This window comes from Pichia membranifaciens, assembly GCF_001661235.1.
Source record: "Pichia membranifaciens NRRL Y-2026 unplaced genomic scaffold PICMEscaffold_3, whole genome shotgun sequence".
Classification (NCBI taxonomy): Eukaryota; Fungi; Ascomycota; class Pichiomycetes; order Pichiales; family Pichiaceae; genus Pichia; species Pichia membranifaciens.
In genome coordinates this window covers 1030114-1047004 of record NW_017566984.1, presented here as the reverse complement: position 1 = coordinate 1047004, position 16891 = coordinate 1030114, and the positions used below count along the sequence as shown (strand labels likewise).

Below are 16891 nucleotides of genomic sequence, written 5' to 3'. Positions count from 1 at the left end.
ATGCCTCCAAAGAAGAACGGCGGTAAGAACCAGCAAAAAGAGCTTGAAAAAAAGGCCAAACAGAAGTCTAAAGCCAAGAATGCAGACGACAAAACGTTTGGTCTCAAGAACAAAAATAAGTCCAAAAAGGTCCAGGAATTTATTACGCAGGTAAAAGCTGGTGTTCCTCCGGACCTCAAGAAACAACAAGAATTGGCAAAACGGCGTGCCGCAGAAAAGAAGGCTGCAGACGAGGCTAAGAAGGAGGCATTGAAGCTTCTTCAAGGTTCTGTCGGCACCCAAAAAGTGCCTTTTGGAGTGGATCCAAAGAGTATATTGTGTGAGTTCTTCAAGCTCGGTACGTGTACAAGAGGGAAGAATTGTAAGTTCAGCCATGATATGAATATAGCCAGAAAATCGGCCAAGAGAGACTTGTATACCGACGACAAGGACGATAAAGAAGATAAACTTGCAGACACGATGGACAACTGGGACGAAGAAAAACTTCGGTCTGTTATCTCGTCTAAGCACGGTAACCCTAAAACCACCACAGACAAAGTGTGTAAGTTTTTTATCCAGGCAGTCGAGGACGGGAAGTATGGATGGTTTTGGGTTTGTCCTAACAGTGATCCAAAGAACAAAGTGGAATGTAAATACAGACATTCGCTTCCTCCTGGATTTGTTTTGAAAACGAAGGAACAACGAAGATTGGAGAAGTTGGCTATAGAAAACCAACCGAAGATAACACTTGAGGAGTTCATTGAAACGGAGAGAGATAAACTTCCAAAAGGAAATCTCACTCCTATCAACCCTGAAACCTTTGCCAAATGGAAGAAAGAACACAGACAGAAAAGACTCAACATGCAGACAAAGGATAAACCCCAACTCACCGGACGGGAAATTGTTCTTAAGAGATTCGAAGACAAGTTCCTCAGAGAAGAAGAAATTGGAGCTGATTACGGTACCGAAATTGATATGTCTCAATTCAAGAAAGCAGTTGAGGATATTCAAGATGAGAACGAACCAAAGGTCAAAGATTATGGTGATGGTACTGGTGCCTTTGCTGATGCTAATAGGATAGACTGACTGTTTGTACATGAATAGTGAAAAGTATGTTAGATTGATGGGGAATGATGTATCATTCGACACGAAGAGTGTGGATTCTTTGCCGGGTTAGGTTTCAATTTCGATGAGACCGAAATGAACTTGTGGAATATTGACTTTAGATTTTTTATATTTTACATTTGTGAAGTTTGATTGTCTTCTCATATACTTTAGAGGAGAAGACTACTTACAAGCCATAAACAATATATAACTAATCAATAATACCATAAATAACCGCTTCAAACCAATACATTCTCTCTCGGTTGCAAAGCCTCTATAAATTTTTCAGTTGTTAATCCAGTAAAACAACTATAACTATGAGATATAAAACTAGGTGCATCACTTCAATTCATAAGTGATTAATTTTTCACTGTCATCACGAACACTTTGAACATCCTCCCAAAACTTTACTTGAATATGTTCCGGGACCTCCTCAATAATTCTTCTGACCTTTTGTTTCCATAATCCATACTTCTTGTCTTCCACCAAAATTCCATTAGCATCCAAGGTTTCACCATCAAATTCATCATCAGAGAATTCCATATAATCATCACAGTCGACATCAGCCATCAGAGGCTCTTTAGGGGAGATATCGGTTGCTTGATTAAGGGCTTGGCCAGTTTTTGGCGAAACAACTCCGTCAATTTTTAAGATTTTCGTACCCCTTAATTTGACAGGTTTTCTCGGGACAATAGGCGCTAGCTTCTTTACTTTCGTTATGTTGACTGCAGTGTTTATGGTATTTTTGGCCAGATCAATGCTAGATCTACGCCTAGAATGCTTTGGACCAGCAGTATTTTGCCCCTCATTTGCTGCTTTCGTATTGTTGACCCAAGACTTTGATGCAACGGAAAATTCGTAATCCGAATCGTCTGAATCAATTCCTGTAGGATTGCGCAAGAAATTATCCACTTTCAATTTCCTGGTTGGAGCTCGCTTGGTATTTCTTTGAGCTATCATTTTCCTCAATTCTTTTAAAACTTTAGCATCATTTCCTAAAGAACTGAGAGATGTTGGGACCACACGTAAATAAATCGCCAATATCTGAGGGGCATACCTAGGGATTAATGACAAGTATGCTTCTAGATCCTGTTCACCTGTATCACCAACTAAAACAAACTTTCGTTCAGGAAAATCTTCTAACAAGGTGACAAGAGAAGGACGTTTACGTTCTGCACTTGGTTGAGTAAAAGATGCTAACAGATTCCCACTATACTGACGTAAGTGAATAGAGGAAACGGGAAACTCAAAGTATGACATGAACCCTTGAACAACATTGAAAACTTGCCAAGGAGAGTTTGAAACATAATGAATGGGACACTTGTAAACATCATGTAGCTCCTTAAACCATTCTGCAACTCCCGTAACCTCACAGCTTGAATATGGTTTGGAAAAAATATTTCGAAAAACTTCTCTTTTATCCCCCAAAACTCCCGTTAATCGAATAGTATCATCAATATCAGTAATAACACTGACCCCCCTTGCCTCTATTATTTCCAAAGTCGTTGTTTGTAAGATAGAGGGATCGATTGCTGAAGATGCTGCTACATAGCTTGGCTTATATGGTGTCACAATAGAAACATCAAAGATTCCAAAATTATCTGTTGTTAATTTGGCACCCGAAAGTTGATCTACCGGTTCTTCTGATCCAATGGTTATATTCAGTGACGTTCCGGGTATAGTTTTAGCCAATATACCTTCCATCCTGGTTTTGACTGTATCATTGGGCAGCGTAACACTACTGGAAGAAATAGAAGAATCATCATCTTTGTATTTATAGTTGTCCTGATTTGTTATGGCATCTTGCAAGTCATTCTCAAATTGAGATTGGTCCACACTGTTTGCATCATTCAACTTTGAGATTCGTCGTGCCATACTTAATAGAAAACGATTCTTCCTGGAAACTATTCCTGTAGCCGTTACAATTCCCTTCACTCGTGTAACATACTCGCCATTATCATGTTTGCAATAATTCGGATATAGTGTGATATGTGTGTTTTCGGGCAACGCATCAACAAACTCATTCAACGAATTAGGAGTGGCTCCTTGATTGTTGAAAACAGAACTGGTTTCCTGGTAAATGGATCTGACATAAGGAGATTCCTTTGTAGTTTTATAGGCTCCCATTATCTTATTCATTATGAAGGACGAAACGCTTTCGTCGTTGTACTCTGAATGATTGTAATTCCCGCTCATTTTATTACGAACACTTTTGTTGTAGCTATTCAATATCCGCTGATAATGTTTTTGTTGCTCCTCTTTATCAAGCAAAAAGAAAAAGATCTTATCCTTACTAGTGCTTTTACGCAGAAACTTAGCTAGGTATTTGTAAAAATGGTATGTATGACGCAAAAATGAACGGTAGCTGGATAACTTTCCCTTGTGGAAAGTCGATAGTATACGGTGTGAAACCTTCAAAATCGTTGATGGTTATATTATTTCCTTTTCAGTTTTGCAGAGAGTTCAACCGTTTTTTGACAATAGATCAGAAGAATGCGGGTGTACTTTCAATTCTAACAGGTCAGATATTATGCCTCAACCCTTCTTTCCCTATCACGGTCAATTGCTAATTGAGCAAGGGCAAAAGTTTCACAATGGCGTTGTGAGGTAGCAAACGTAGCAGGCTGGCACAGATTAGCAGACGGAACAAATTATTGAGATTGTCCCAATGGGTAATTAGAACACAGTAGAGGTCAATTATTCACGCAGCTAACCAGCTCCATAGGATCCGCTTTCCTGAATTATTTGTTAGTGGCGAGGAAGGAAAAAAGCAAGGCTGTAGAAACGTGCCTCAACAATGACATGCTTGAGAGATGAAGGGAAAGTAAAATTAGATTCCTGCTAGTGTACAAAGTATTAAAGAAGTCTATCTATCTATCTATCTATCTATCTATCCATGCAAATGCTCTGTGAATGGTGAAAAGTCTTTTCACATATCCATCGTCTTTTTGATGCAGTAGCACACGACGATGGGCATAGAAATCACCAGGACTACATACTGTAGGGCCAAGTATAGGCCGAAACAGTTCAAGGGTGAGCAAGTCTTCACGCCCGGACGCATTGCACCTGCTGTCAAATAGATCTGGACTGTAGCGCTTGGTAGGGCGAATTCCATCGAACAGACAAACAACGCCATGGGGTCGGTCAACCAGTGGGCGTTCTTGAATCTTGTTATAAGGGCTGCGCCTATAATAGGCAAGATGGCCAATCTGAAAACCGTGTGGCAAACTGCTGACTTCCAGAAACCTTTCGGAATATCGCCGAACTCCAATCTGGCAAGTACAGAGCCAATCAACAACAAACCTAAGGGGACGCAGGGATACCCTAGATATTCAGCATACATCAAAATGAACGATAATGCGGGTTCATTGTCAGGAGCGTTTGCAACCTGGACAGTTCCTGTGTTAACAAAAAGGGCTTTCACCCAAGGTATTAGGGCTATAGTGATCGACACAACGAGAGAGACTGAATTGGGCTTTTTGAAGTTTTGTAGAAAGAAGATCACGTAGTGTAGATGGTACTTTTTGATAAATGATATGTCGGAGCCTGCTTCTTCGACATCTTTCATGGTCAAGTTTGTTTCTGTTATGATTTTCATGGCCTTGGTCATCTTCTGGTTGTAAGGCTCCACGCGGGAGTATTCCCGGATAAGCTCCTGATTCAAGGACATCACGTCGTCGATGTGGTCTGGGGCATCAACATCTTGGGTCATGTTTCTGGCAGAGGGGATTCGTGCTATAGCACTAGCTCTGGAAGTAGTTCTGCTCAGCTGCGATATTTTGGATGCCACCAGTGTCAAGGGCCGTGGGTTCAAGTTGTTGCTGAGACTTCTTTTGCGCTGTTGCTGGTCATGCTGCCGTGGTGGCTGCTGTTGTTGCTGGTTGTAGCTGGAAGCGACAGAGGAGGTTGGCGATATGGGGCTTTCAGATGAGAACGAAGTGATAGTTGTTGGAGTGTACAGATTTGGCATGTTAGAATCGTCAATGTTTACTGTGTCTTCGTAGTCGTCGTCGTCATCTCCTCCACTGCCGCCAGCGTTGTCGTTGTTGGAGAAGGCCTGATGAGCTTGGCCAGCAGCAGTTTTTTTTCTGTGGCTGCTGTGGTGCTCGAGGCGTCAACACCGGTATTGACCGAGCTGGCGTCGTTTTTCTCGATGTCTGTGGAGTCGTCGGCGGCGGACTTGTAGTACTTGTCTGTGTAGTTGAAGTCCCACTCGACCAACTGGAAGAGCCCGCAGTTGAACTGGGTCACGACGTACATGGCGAGCCAGATGATGACGTAGGCAGTACCCTTGTTCTGCTGCGCGGTGGAGAAGACGGAGACGGCCTGGATGTATGCAATGGGCAAGTCGGAGACGTTCTGCATGATGCCGGCGAGCAAAGCGCCGCCGACCCACCGGTTCTTCGGGTCCTTCGGGACGGGGGTGAACTTCACGACAAAGAACGCCACGCAGGCGTTGATGGTGTACATGATGAAGGCGGCGAAGCAGATGACGCCGATGGTCTTGATATCGGAGATCGAGATGTAGGACACGATTTTGTCAAATACCAACGCCGGCATGAACATCATCAGCACCATGTCCGAGCACGCGCGGGCGGCGGTGACTCCGAAAAGGCCCTTCCTGGTGAGGAAGAAGCCTGTGCCGATGATCATGTACATCCGGATGATGGGCTTCACCGCTGCGTAGATGATTTCTCCCAACGGAGCGCCTGCCATTGGTGGGGATGTGAGTGTGAGTGTGAGTGTGTGTGTGTGTGTGTGTGTGCGGGGTATGTGTCTGGCTGTGTCTTGTGGGGTAGTAAAGGGCGGAATGAACGACCTGTTCGATTCGAGTCTAACCTGTTATACTAGCGGCAGAAATCTGTGGTGCATCCAGATGAGCCCTGTGCTTCTGCGTGGCCGTTTCTGTGCTTTTTCGTTTCTGTGCTGCTACCGCACAAGTGTTCTTCCGACAAATCTCCAACCTGGCAATCCACACCTGTTTCCGCAAAGAGAACAAGCTAACCACAGCAACGCTTCCGTCAACGGGGTGCACACGCCCTGCTTATATATCTTACTGTTTCTGCCCGTCACCCCGTTCTGCCTGCCGGTGCCCGAGATAACAATGTCTGTCGCTCCGACAAGAGCTCCCCCGGCAGGGGCGACACGCCCGCACCGGCCAACGGCCGGCCCCCCACGCCGGCGGTAGTCACGGCGTGGGGGGAAAAACCGCCGGCGTGGGGGAGAACCGGGAGGTTGCGGGCGGGAAGCGAAGAACGCTCTCCGGAGTAAGGGAGAGGAGGTGGGTATCCGCGCTGACATAAGCGAGGAGCCAGGGGCGCAGGGGAATATGGAGGACATGAATGGCGGGGCAAGGAGTTTCTCAATCGGGAAGGTGTCGAGATGCTCAGCTGGAGTACAGAAGGGTTGAAAAAGTGGCTCATCGCCATGAGCTGGCAATGCTCTTCTCTTCTGTTCAGGGTCCAGGATGTTTTACGGTGCAAGTGGCAGACATGGTCAAGGCAGCACTACGGGAACGGGAGAACAGCAGCACTAGCGGGAACCTGGGACACGGGCGACGGCACGTGGCGGTGCATCTCAACAGTCGGCGGGTGCTTGGACAGACACAGAAGGTGTTGACAGGGCTTCTCGGCAAGGTGGCGGTGGCAACAGCAGCCACAGCGACGTTCAAACAGGTCGGAGGCACGCTGGAGGCGTGGATGCTGCTCATTGAGTTCGGCACGGAGGAGGAGGAGCTCGTGGGGTCGGTAAGTAACGCTGCGTAACGCGAGGCAGGCAAGGCCAGGTAGCACAGCACAGCACAGCACAGCACAGCACAGCACAGCACAGCACAGCACAGCACAGCATACTAACAGCTCTTTCTATCCAGGCGTTGGCGGAACTGCATGACCAGCGACACTTCCTCGACATCGTCGTGCCCACGGAAAGGGTTCCGCACGTGCAGGCGAGTCCCGGCCTGGAGGTCCTCCAGGCCAACCGCTTCTACCACCACCTGCTCCCCGGGACCTTGTTGCGGGTAGCACGCGCATCGCAGACCGAGCACAAGGAGAACATCGACCCCGGCAGGGCGGCGGCACAGCTGTCTGCAACCGCGGCTGGCTTTCTTGTGTTGTGCCACCAATTCGCTCTCTTCAAGGACTGTTTCGCAGCAATTGAGCACATGCGTCCGCCAGACAGCTCGTCCGTGGTGCCGTACGACGTCGAGTTCTGGCACCGGCGCCAGGACCCACTGCCGCTCGCTGCGGTCAGCACCGAGATCAAACCAGCCGTACTGCACAAGAAGCTCGTGCTCCCCTCCCAGGCAGTCACGTTCATGATCGGCAAACGCGGGAAGTCCATCGAGCAGATCCGGCAGCAGACGTCGGCGGTGATCAAGATCCACGAGACGGGTCCAACTAGCACCGACATGGCGCTGGAGCAGACCCAGCTCTTCGGCTCGTCGCACTCGTTGCAACTCGTCTCCATCCACGGCTCCCAGTCCGATGTCGACCACACACAACTCCTTATCGAGGAAAAACTGAGATTGTGGAAGAAACAACAGCTGCTCCTTTATCAGTAGACCTGATTAGATACCGGCTAGGACCACCACCCACATACCCCCTCGCTCCTCTCCACACATCTCCCGTGTACCCGGGTCCCGCATTTGTGTCCCGACCCCACGCAGCTTTTTTTCCCAGCGTAGAGGGATGAAAAAAAAAACTAACTATGAAACTTCTGAAAAATTTTGGAAAATGGAAAATTAAAAAAATTTTCACTGGTCTCTGCGAGGTTGGCTTGGGTTTGGATTGGTTTGGGCGAAGTGCAAGCTCAACGTTTTCTTCCAGTTCTTGCTCACTTTTTAAGATTCTTCTGCTTTTGCTCTTTTCCATTTCTTAGAACCCCTTCTTGTCCTTCTCTCTCCTCTCCCTTGGCAAGAAACTATCCCTCTAACTAGATATGTCTGAAGGTACTTACGCTGGTGCAATTGGTATTGATTTAGGTACTACCTACTCATGTGTTGCTGTCTACGACAACACCACTGGTGTTGAAATTATTGCTAACGAACAAGGTAACAGAGTTACCCCATCTTTCGTTGCTTTCACCCCAGAAGAAAGATTGATTGGTGATGCTGCTAAGAACCAAGCTGCTTTGAACCCACAAAACACCGTCTTCGACGCCAAGAGATTGATTGGTAGAGCTTTCAGCGAAGAATCCGTCCAAAAGGATATCAAGACCTGGCCATTCAAGGTTGTCGACGACAACGGAAACCCAAAGATTGAAGTCTCTTACTTAGGTGAAGAAAAGACTTTCTCTCCACAAGAAATCTCCTCCATGGTCTTGACCAAGATGAAGGAAATTGCTGAAGCTAAATTAGGCCAAACTGTTGACAAGGCTGTTGTCACTGTTCCAGCTTATTTCAATGACTCCCAGAGACAAGCCACCAAGGATGCTGGTTCCATTGCAGGCTTGAACGTTTTGAGAATCATCAACGAACCAACCGCTGCTGCAATTGCTTACGGTTTAGGTGCAGGTAAATCCGAAACCGAAAAACACATTTTGATTTTCGACTTGGGTGGTGGTACTTTCGATGTCTCCCTTTTGAACATCGCTGGTGGTGTTTTCACCGTCAAGGCAACCTCTGGTGATACTCACTTGGGTGGTCAAGATTTCGATACCAACTTATTGGAACATTTCAAGAAGGAATTCCAAAAGAAGACCGGTTTGGACATCTCCAACGACGCTAGAGCTTTGAGAAGATTAAGAACTGCTTGTGAAAGAGCAAAGAGAACTTTGTCTTCTGTTGCTCAAACTACTGTTGAAGTCGACTCCTTATTCGATGGTGAAGACTTCTCTGCTAACATCACCAGAGCTAGATTCGAAGACTTGAACTCCGCTTTGTTCAAATCTACCTTGACTCCAGTTGAACAAGTCATGAAGGACTCTGGTCTTGACAAGGCTAAGATTGACGAAGTTGTCTTAGTTGGTGGTTCTACCAGAATTCCAAAGGTCCAAAAGATGTTGTCTGACTTCTTCGATGGTAAGCAATTAGAAAAGTCTATCAACCCAGATGAAGCTGTTGCTTTCGGTGCTGCTGTCCAAGGTGCTATCTTGACCGGTCAATCCACCTCCGACGAGACCAAGGACTTGTTATTGTTGGATGTTATTCCATTATCCCTTGGTGTTGCTATGCAAGGTAACGTTTTCGCTCCAGTTGTTCCAAGAAACACCACTGTTCCAACCATCAAGAGAAGAACCTTCACCACTGTTGCTGACCACCAAACCACTGTCCAATTCCCAGTCTACCAAGGTGAGAGAGTCAACTGTACCGAAAACACCTTGTTGGGTGAATTCGACTTGAAGGGTGTCCCACCAATGCCAGCTGGTGAACCAGTCTTGGAAGCCATCTTTGAAATCGATGCCAATGGTATCTTGAAGGTCACTGCTCTGGAAAAGTCCACTGGTAAGTCCGCCAACATCACCATCTCCAACTCCATCGGTAGATTATCTTCCGACGATATCCAAAAGATGATTGACGACGCTGACAAGTTCAAGAAGTCCGACGAAGAATTCTCCAAGAAGCACGAAGCCAAGCAAAAACTTGAAGCTTACGTTACCTCCATCGAAGGTACCGTCACCGACCCAGTCTTGTCCGCTAAAATCAAGAAGGGTTCTAAGGCTAAGATCGAATCTGCTTTGTCTGACGCTTTAGCTGCTCTTGAAATCGAAGATTCCTCTGCTGATGACTTGAGAAAGGCTGAATTAGCTTTGAAGAGAGTCGTCACCAAGGCCATGGCCACTCGTTAAGGAGGGGGTATATTGTTAAAACACTCACGTCTCATAGTATGCATGCTCTCCATGTAAATACATATGGCTAATATATCTATTTTATAATATATACTACACACACAAAATATATAGTTTAGTTCTGTCTATTTAATCATCGTTCAAATCTCTATTTCTTCTTTCTAGCTCTAACCCAATCGCCATCTCATCGCCATCTCATCTCCCTCTCCATCTCCATCTCCACCTCCATGCCTCTTAATTAAGCTTAAAGACCCCCATTCCACGCGATGGCCGGGCCCCAGTTCCTTTGCCCCTGCCAGCGACTGATTTTTGGTTTTCTCCACACCATCGGACTGATTCGTGATCTTCTCTTTGAAGACCATTTTTTTCTTCGGGACACGGATCGACCGCCCCCATCGTGCAGAGCAGACGTCTCAGACAGAGATTTCTTGACATAGAGAAAGCCCCAGGCAATGATAGGCGTACTTTTGTGGTGTGTGGTGTGGCTTTGCACTCTCGGAGCAGAGGCAGCAGCAACTACCCACGAGTTCTACTATAAGGTGCAGTACGTGCTAGCCAATCCGGATGGAGTGTACGAAAAACAGGTCATATCGTTCAACGGAACGTGGCCCCTCCCGACCATTGAGGTGAACAAGGGTGACAGGGTCAAGTTGCATCTCATCAATGGTTTGGAGGATGCTACAACGTCCCTCCACTTCCATGGGTTGTTCATGAAGGGCGTAGGATACATGGACGGTCCTGTTGGCGTCACGCAATGTCCGATAAGTCCCGGCGATTCTATGCTTTACGACTTCGAGGTTGACCAGTCGGGCACCTACTGGTATCACAGTCACAGTGGATCACAGTACAGTGACGGGCTTAGAGGACTGTTTATCATCCATGACGAGGAACAAGAGGCCAAATACGCTTTCGACAAACAGCTGTCATGGAGTATTAGCGACTGGTACCACCTTCCAAGCGCAGAGCTTGTCAAGAAGCAATTGACAAGATACAACCCAACTGGTGCAGAGCCAATTCCGCAGAACTTGATTTTCAATGACTCCAGGAATGTCACTATCAACATTGACTATGACACGAAATACTTGATCCGGATTGCCAACATCGGTATCATGGTGTCGCAGTTTTTCTCCATTCCTGGCTATGAGTTCGAGATTGTCGAGGTCGACGGAGTCTACACAGAGCCAAAGAAGGCCAAGATGGCATACCTTACGGTTGGCCAGAGAATGAGCATCTTGTTGAAGACCAGACCGAAGTCCGATGTCGACTCCAACATTATTATCTTCACCTCCATGGATCGCCCGATGCTCGATACCATTCCGGTTGATTTGGAACTCAATTCGATCAATTACTTGGTCTATGACAAAGCATTACCGATGCCAAAACCTCCAAGCTGGATCAACGACCAAGACTCCTTTAAGCCGTTCAATGATCTTGAATTAGTGCCATCAAGCCATACTCCATTATTACCCGAGCCTGATCATAGAATAAATTTATTGCTGCACATGGAAAATTTGGGCGACGGCGTAAACTATGCTTTCTTCAATAACTATACCTACGTGGCACCAAAAGTTCCAACATTACTCACGGCCTTGAGTGCACCAGCCAGTTTAGTTAACGATGCCCGAATTTACGGATCGAATACAAACAGCTTTGTTTTGAAAAAGGACGAGGTAGTCGAGATAGTGATAAACAATGAAGACGACAACAAGCACCCGATGCATTTGCATGGACATCAGTTTCAAATACTTGCACGCTCAAAGGACTTTGAGGAACCTGTACATTATGATCCTGACAAGCAGGCTTCATTTGCTGAGTTCCCAATCATGCGAGATACGGTCTACGTGGAAGGCAATGGGTACTTGGCCATCCGCTTTGTGGCTAACAACCCAGGAGTGTGGTTCTTCCACTGCCACTTGGATTTCCACTTGGAACAAGGTCTTGCTGTAACCCTGGTGGAGGCGCCGGATTACCTTGACAAATACATCCCCGATGATCACATAGAGACGTGCGTGCGCTCAAACATGCCAACAAAGGGTAATGCTGCCGGCAATGCCCATGATTTCTTGAACCTACATGGCGAATTTGTACAGCCTGCACCACTTCCAGAGGGATTCACACCGAAAGGTTACGTTGCGCTTTTTGCTTGCACAGCTGCTGCCCTATATGGTATTTGGTCTATCTATGTTTTTGGAATGAACGATATTTCGGTAACAGAGGCGGGTAAAATAAACAATGAGAAGCGTGTCATGCAGAAGTATATTGAGATCTTAGAGCGTTTGAAGATGAAGTCAGTGGAAAGCCAGTCAGAAGAGACATCTGCTGACATTGAAAAGATGTTGAAACAAGTTATCGCCCTCAACAACAAGCTATCGCAGCTTTAACACAGCACAAATCTTACAACAAAATTACTTGCTATGTGTGCTACATAAAATTAATGGATAACTCAATATATATATATTATGTAGATCTTGCTAATCGATATAACATACGCAGAGATCAACAAAAATAGGCATTTTTATATCTCACCTAACAGCATCAGTGGCCATGGGAATGACCGTGGTCATGGCTATGAGAATGAGAGTGTTCGCTATCGTGCGAGTGGGTGTGGCCGTGGCTGTGCTCCACATCATCATCATCTTCTGCATCGTCAGCATCCTCATCTTCATCACCACTGGAGCTGAAATCGTTCTCATTGACACCCGAGAAATCGCCAAATTGGCTAGGTCCACTCTTGTCTAGACCTGCGTCACCGGCACCGCCAAACTGCTTGGCGAGTTCGGAGAAGTCCATGTTGTTCTGAGCTAAGCCTTGAAGGTCGTCCATACCACCCATGCCACCCATGCCACCCATACCACCCATAGCGTCTAGCGCCTCATCTGGCTTTTCGTCCTGTTCATCCTCGTCAACCCACTTGTCAAAGTCGGTACGTATGTTTCTATACTTGACCTTGTCCTTGGTCAACCGAGGCCAGTACTCCTCGTCCAAGTCCTTCTTGACAAGAACAAGGAAAATATGGGAACCAGTGGTGGTCTGGCGAATCGAAGATTCGTCGATCTCCTTGAAGAAGTCGATATGGAGTGCATACTCTTCTTCCTCAGTGGTCGTGCTCTTTGCTTTCAAGTCCAACGACGAGGAGGTGATGTTAAGAGCCAAAGAGGATGTCTCTGGGTCCTTCAAATTTATCGTGAGATAGACCACGTTACGCAATGGGTCGGAATTGCTGGATCTTTGTGCCCATAAAACTGTACCATGCTAGTGCCATGTTCTCGACAACTCACCGTGTTAGTATTTCACGCCTTCTATCGGGGACAACGCCTCAATTCAATCCTACAGCAAACATACCTTCTGGTGCAATTGGTGCCATCTTTGTGCTATATGTATCTTAAGTCTGGTTACTGCTCTCTCCTCCTTTTCTTGTCCTGTGCAACGGACGTCTTCCCCTTTCTACGCCACTGAAACGGAGATTTCTTCTTTTATACAAGGTCCGTCCCCCACTCACCGCCGCGTCTTCTGGAAAAGTCCATGAAATTGTGCCACATGGGCAACATCGACGACCCTAAGCAGGTCTGCTACGTTTCGATCTCTATCGTTTGACATTCTATTCCTTGATGCAGAGTACTTACTTACTTATACAATAGACCGAGGTGGTCGGGGGTCGTAGCGCTGTAGGTTGCGGATGAAACACCCGTTCATTGTCGTCTATTACGCATCCCACGAGGGTAGGCACGCTTCCTGGTCATGATGGTCGATTGGCCTGGAGGAGGGGTACCGTTCTGGGACGACTGGAAGATGGAGGACGGGTCAACGTTACCGGACTGGCCAGTGAAGTTGAAACTTGGGGTACCGGACCTGCTGTTGCCCGCAGAACTGTTTCCGCCGTTGTTCATATTGGTGTTGGGGAAACCTGAGTTGCCCGCGTTACCACCAAACACGTTCCCCATGTTCATCATGTTGTTGGGGCCGCTATTCCCGTTATTTGTCACACCACCAAAAGCACTAGAAACGGAAGGAAACCCGACCGCGTTAGATGCTGCTGGGGCAGCAGAGAAGTTGAATGAAGGAGTTTGTCCTGCTCCAGCTGCACCACTTGCTCCTCCAAAGCCACTCATTGCAGTCTTCGGTGTTTGGTTGAGAGATGGGAACGCATTGTTGTTGATGGAGAAGATTTTGCCCGTAGCCGGCTGCTGGTTTGCAGCACCGGGTGTTGGGCTATTTGAAGGTTGCGAGGCACCAAACGCAGAAGCACCACCACTAGCACCAAAACTGAAACCGTTTGTTCCCGTACTTCCTGTATTGCCAAAAGCACTCTTACCTGCCGTATCAGGTATGCCAGGAGCCCCAAACGTCTTATTAGTGTCGGAGTTGGCATTGCCAAACACGCTCGGCGAGCTAGCGCCCGTGCCGAAAGTAAACCCGGTAGCTGGAGCACCAAACGTACTTTTAACTTCCTCAATCTTCCGGTTGGCAGCGGGTTTAATGCTGGTATTGAACCCAGAAAACCCCCCTGTAGTGTTTGGAGTACTAGGGCCTGCGTTGAAATTGAATCCTGAGCCAGTAGATGAAACAGGAGCAGAAGGAGGTTGTCCATTTTTGGAAACATTAATTAAATCAGTACTGGTGGCGTTTTTGCCAAAATCAAATTTGTTGTCCCCTGAGGTGTTGATGTTTGAGGTTCCATTTGGCTGCTTGTTTTCAGCGTTACCTCCAAGGGAGGCAGCAGAACCGAATGAAGAAACGGGAGTGTTCGCTCCAAAACTGAACTTTGGTTTAGTATGAGCTGAATCTCCGGACGATTTCTCTGCAGTTAATGAAATTGGAGGCATTCCAAAGCTCAACGTCGGCTGTTTTTGTTCATCAACCTTGACAGCACCACCACCGCTTTCCTTGGAATCCATCCCCGAATTTGTCGACGGGGTTCCAAAAGAAAATCCGCTTTTAGTATCTCCTCCTTTACTTCCTGCAGTAAAACCGGGGGTACTGGTGGATTTTAGATCTCCAAAAAGAGGTTTAACTTTATCGTCAACTTGGGTATTTTTAGATCCACCAAATAATGACATTGGCTTTTCTGCTGCTTTTTGGGCACCAGATCCACCAAAATCAAGTTTAGGTCCTGAAGCATTGTTAACGCCATCGAGTGAAAAGTTAGGTGATACACTACTTCCGAAGTTGAACACTGGCTTCGGTGCTGGTTTGGTTTCTGACCCTTCATCCTTTTGATTGTCTGTGGCTTTGCTGTTAGCAGTACCAAACGAAAATGAAGGTTTTCCCGCAGTAGCTGTCGTGCTTCCAAACGAGGATTTACTTGTATCATCAACCTTGGAATTGCCAAAGTTCAATAAAGGGCCTAGCGGAGAAGGATTCGATGCAGATTTTCCAAACTGAAAGCCGCTCGCTACTTTCGGTTCAAGCGATACATCCTGAGGCTTAGAAGGTTGGGAATTTGTAGCAGACGAGAGGTTTTCAGAAACTTGTGGAGCCTTAGGAATTGTGAAAGATGATGATGCAGGAGAGCCAAATGAAAATGCTTTTTTGGATTTGTTAGGTTGATCACTTAAATCAGATGCTGATGGAGCTTTTCTTTTGACAACACGATCCATTGAAGCATCGTTTAAACCATCTTCATCTGGAACATTTTCGATAATAGCTTTTTTAAAACCGTTCTCTGACAAATCTGCAGTTTTGCCGAAATTAAAAGTAGGTGTGCTAGCTTCCTTTTTAGCCTCCACTGGACTTTTCATATTACCAAAAGAGAACACTGGTATTTTCGAGCCAGCGGTTGATTTTGAAGCAGGGATTGGGTTTGTTGGTTCTGACGTTACAGCTTTCGTAGGTGCTGGGGGATTAAAACTAAAGGCAGCTGAAGGCTTTTCGTCAATAGATGTGTCTACCTGCTTAATTGCAGGTACCGCAGCAGTGTCATTAGAACCGAAGATTTTCTTCTCGTTAGAGACAGAACCAAACGATAAAGTCTTTTCGGTGTTGTTTTCATTAGCCTTAGTTTGATTGCCAAGCTTTGGTTCCTCAGCGTTAAAGCTTTTTGCCTTGGTGGGCATCGTGAAATTATCAGCAGGATTCTCAGACGCCGGGAACTTTAACTTTTTCCCAATATCATCGTCAATTGGCTTCACTGGTTGTGATTTCTGTTCTGCACTTTCTATAGCTGTATCATCAACTGTGTCTAACAAGCTTATTCCAAACATACCACTTTTGTTCTGGCGTTCTTTTGGAACATTATGAGCATTCAGGCTTTTACCAATTTTACTGTACTTTTGTCTCATTATACTTTTTGAAACTTTGTTGATGCCAGCACGATTAACATGACGGGTATGTTCCCGCAAATAACTCAAACGGTACCTTCTGTACTTTTCCAACTCCATCATTTTCTTCAATTGAACCAAGTTTGCTCTTTCTAGAGGATCTGGTTGCGATATTATCTGTGGTAGTCCTAGAGACTCAGAATAATCGTCCATGTCCGTATCGTGTTCAGGACTTTCATCAAGGACAATAACAGGATTCTCTTCGACTGGGATGTCTGAGTTTGCATCAGCCACGCTATTACCTTGTTCAATATTGGTAGACTCTGCATTATTCCAGCTGCTGCTGACTTTCTCAGCTCTTTTGGCCGTGTTCTCGTCCACGTTATTAGCACTAGTTTGCCCTTTGATGACGCTGCTCCTGTTTAATTTGTCTGTCAAAACTTCATTCTGCACCTTTAATGAATTATAGTATGCTTCTAATTGTCTCGCAGTAATTGGATTTTGTGAATCTAGAAAAGAGGAATCTGCAATGATAGGATACGGCGTAGAAGTACCATTGTTTATTGGACCATGATCTTTCTCTTTGTTGTTTTTTTCAGTAAGCTTTGAGAGAATGGAGCTTCTGACTTTTCTTAGCTTCGAAAGCATCGGTGATTCTTCTTTCCAGTCGCCCAAGAAAAGCTTTTGCATCAACTTCTCCTAGAGAGTTGATTTTAACTGATGTATGGCTATAGTTCTAAGATACCCCACTACTAGTTGCACACGGT

The 16891-nt window shown here is 46.1% G+C and overlaps 8 protein-coding genes across 8 annotated transcripts; 4 read left to right on the top strand and 4 right to left on the bottom strand.

Annotated features, from left to right (window-relative positions):
* PICMEDRAFT_11680 (hypothetical protein) lies at positions 1-1065 on the top strand (the record flags this gene model as incomplete). Its single annotated transcript, XM_019159825.1, has 1 exon — positions 1-1065. One exon carries the CDS (start codon positions 1-3, stop codon positions 1063-1065), a length of 1065 nt encoding a protein of 354 aa, XP_019017816.1.
* A 357-nt stretch (positions 1066-1422) lies between these two features.
* On the bottom strand, positions 1423-3279 carry PICMEDRAFT_72746 (hypothetical protein; the record flags this gene model as incomplete). Its single annotated transcript, XM_019164284.1, has 1 exon — positions 1423-3279. The coding sequence occupies one exon, from the start codon at positions 3277-3279 to the stop codon at positions 1423-1425; it is 1857 nt and encodes a 618-aa protein (XP_019017815.1).
* Positions 3280-3900: 621 nt separating this feature from the next.
* PICMEDRAFT_16540 (hypothetical protein) lies at positions 3901-4802 on the bottom strand. Its single transcript, XM_019161248.1, has one exon. The coding sequence runs from the start codon at positions 4793-4795 to the stop codon at positions 4013-4015; it is 783 nt and encodes a 260-aa protein (XP_019017814.1). The 5' UTR covers positions 4796-4802; the 3' UTR covers positions 3901-4012.
* Positions 4803-7243: 2441 nt separating this feature from the next.
* PICMEDRAFT_58946 (hypothetical protein) lies at positions 7244-7642 on the top strand (the record flags this gene model as incomplete). Its single annotated transcript, XM_019163330.1, has 1 exon — positions 7244-7642. One exon carries the CDS (start codon positions 7244-7246, stop codon positions 7640-7642), a length of 399 nt encoding a protein of 132 aa, XP_019017813.1.
* Positions 7643-7956: 314 nt separating this feature from the next.
* PICMEDRAFT_16537 (hypothetical protein) lies at positions 7957-10055 on the top strand. Its single transcript, XM_019161247.1, has one exon. The coding sequence runs from the start codon at positions 8020-8022 to the stop codon at positions 9865-9867; it is 1848 nt and encodes a 615-aa protein (XP_019017812.1). The 5' UTR covers positions 7957-8019; the 3' UTR covers positions 9868-10055.
* Positions 10056-10319: 264 nt separating this feature from the next.
* Positions 10320-12248, top strand: PICMEDRAFT_33760 (hypothetical protein; the record flags this gene model as incomplete). Its single annotated transcript, XM_019162842.1, has 1 exon — positions 10320-12248. One exon carries the CDS (start codon positions 10320-10322, stop codon positions 12246-12248), a length of 1929 nt encoding a protein of 642 aa, XP_019017811.1.
* Positions 12249-12513: 265 nt separating this feature from the next.
* On the bottom strand, positions 12514-13110 carry PICMEDRAFT_21719 (hypothetical protein; the record flags this gene model as incomplete). Its single annotated transcript, XM_019162221.1, has 1 exon — positions 12514-13110. A coding segment is annotated over one exon (597 nt), but the record flags the coding sequence as incomplete, so codon positions are not given.
* Positions 13111-13408: 298 nt separating this feature from the next.
* PICMEDRAFT_16534 (hypothetical protein) lies at positions 13409-16865 on the bottom strand. Its single transcript, XM_019161246.1, has one exon. It carries the CDS (start codon positions 16812-16814, stop codon positions 13557-13559), a length of 3258 nt encoding a protein of 1085 aa, XP_019017809.1. The 5' UTR covers positions 16815-16865; the 3' UTR covers positions 13409-13556.
* Positions 16866-16891: the final 26 nt, after the last annotated feature.

Bases quoted from the DNA above. Each gene is read 5' to 3' on its own strand.
- PICMEDRAFT_16540 (XM_019161248.1), bottom strand. From the start codon at position 4,795: ATGACCCAAGATGTTGATGCCCCAGACCACATCGACGACGTGATGTCC.
- PICMEDRAFT_16537 (XM_019161247.1), top strand. From the start codon at position 8,020: ATGTCTGAAGGTACTTACGCTGGTGCAATTGGTATTGATTTAGGTACT.
- PICMEDRAFT_16534 (XM_019161246.1), bottom strand. From the start codon at position 16,814: ATGCAAAAGCTTTTCTTGGGCGACTGGAAAGAAGAATCACCGATGCTT.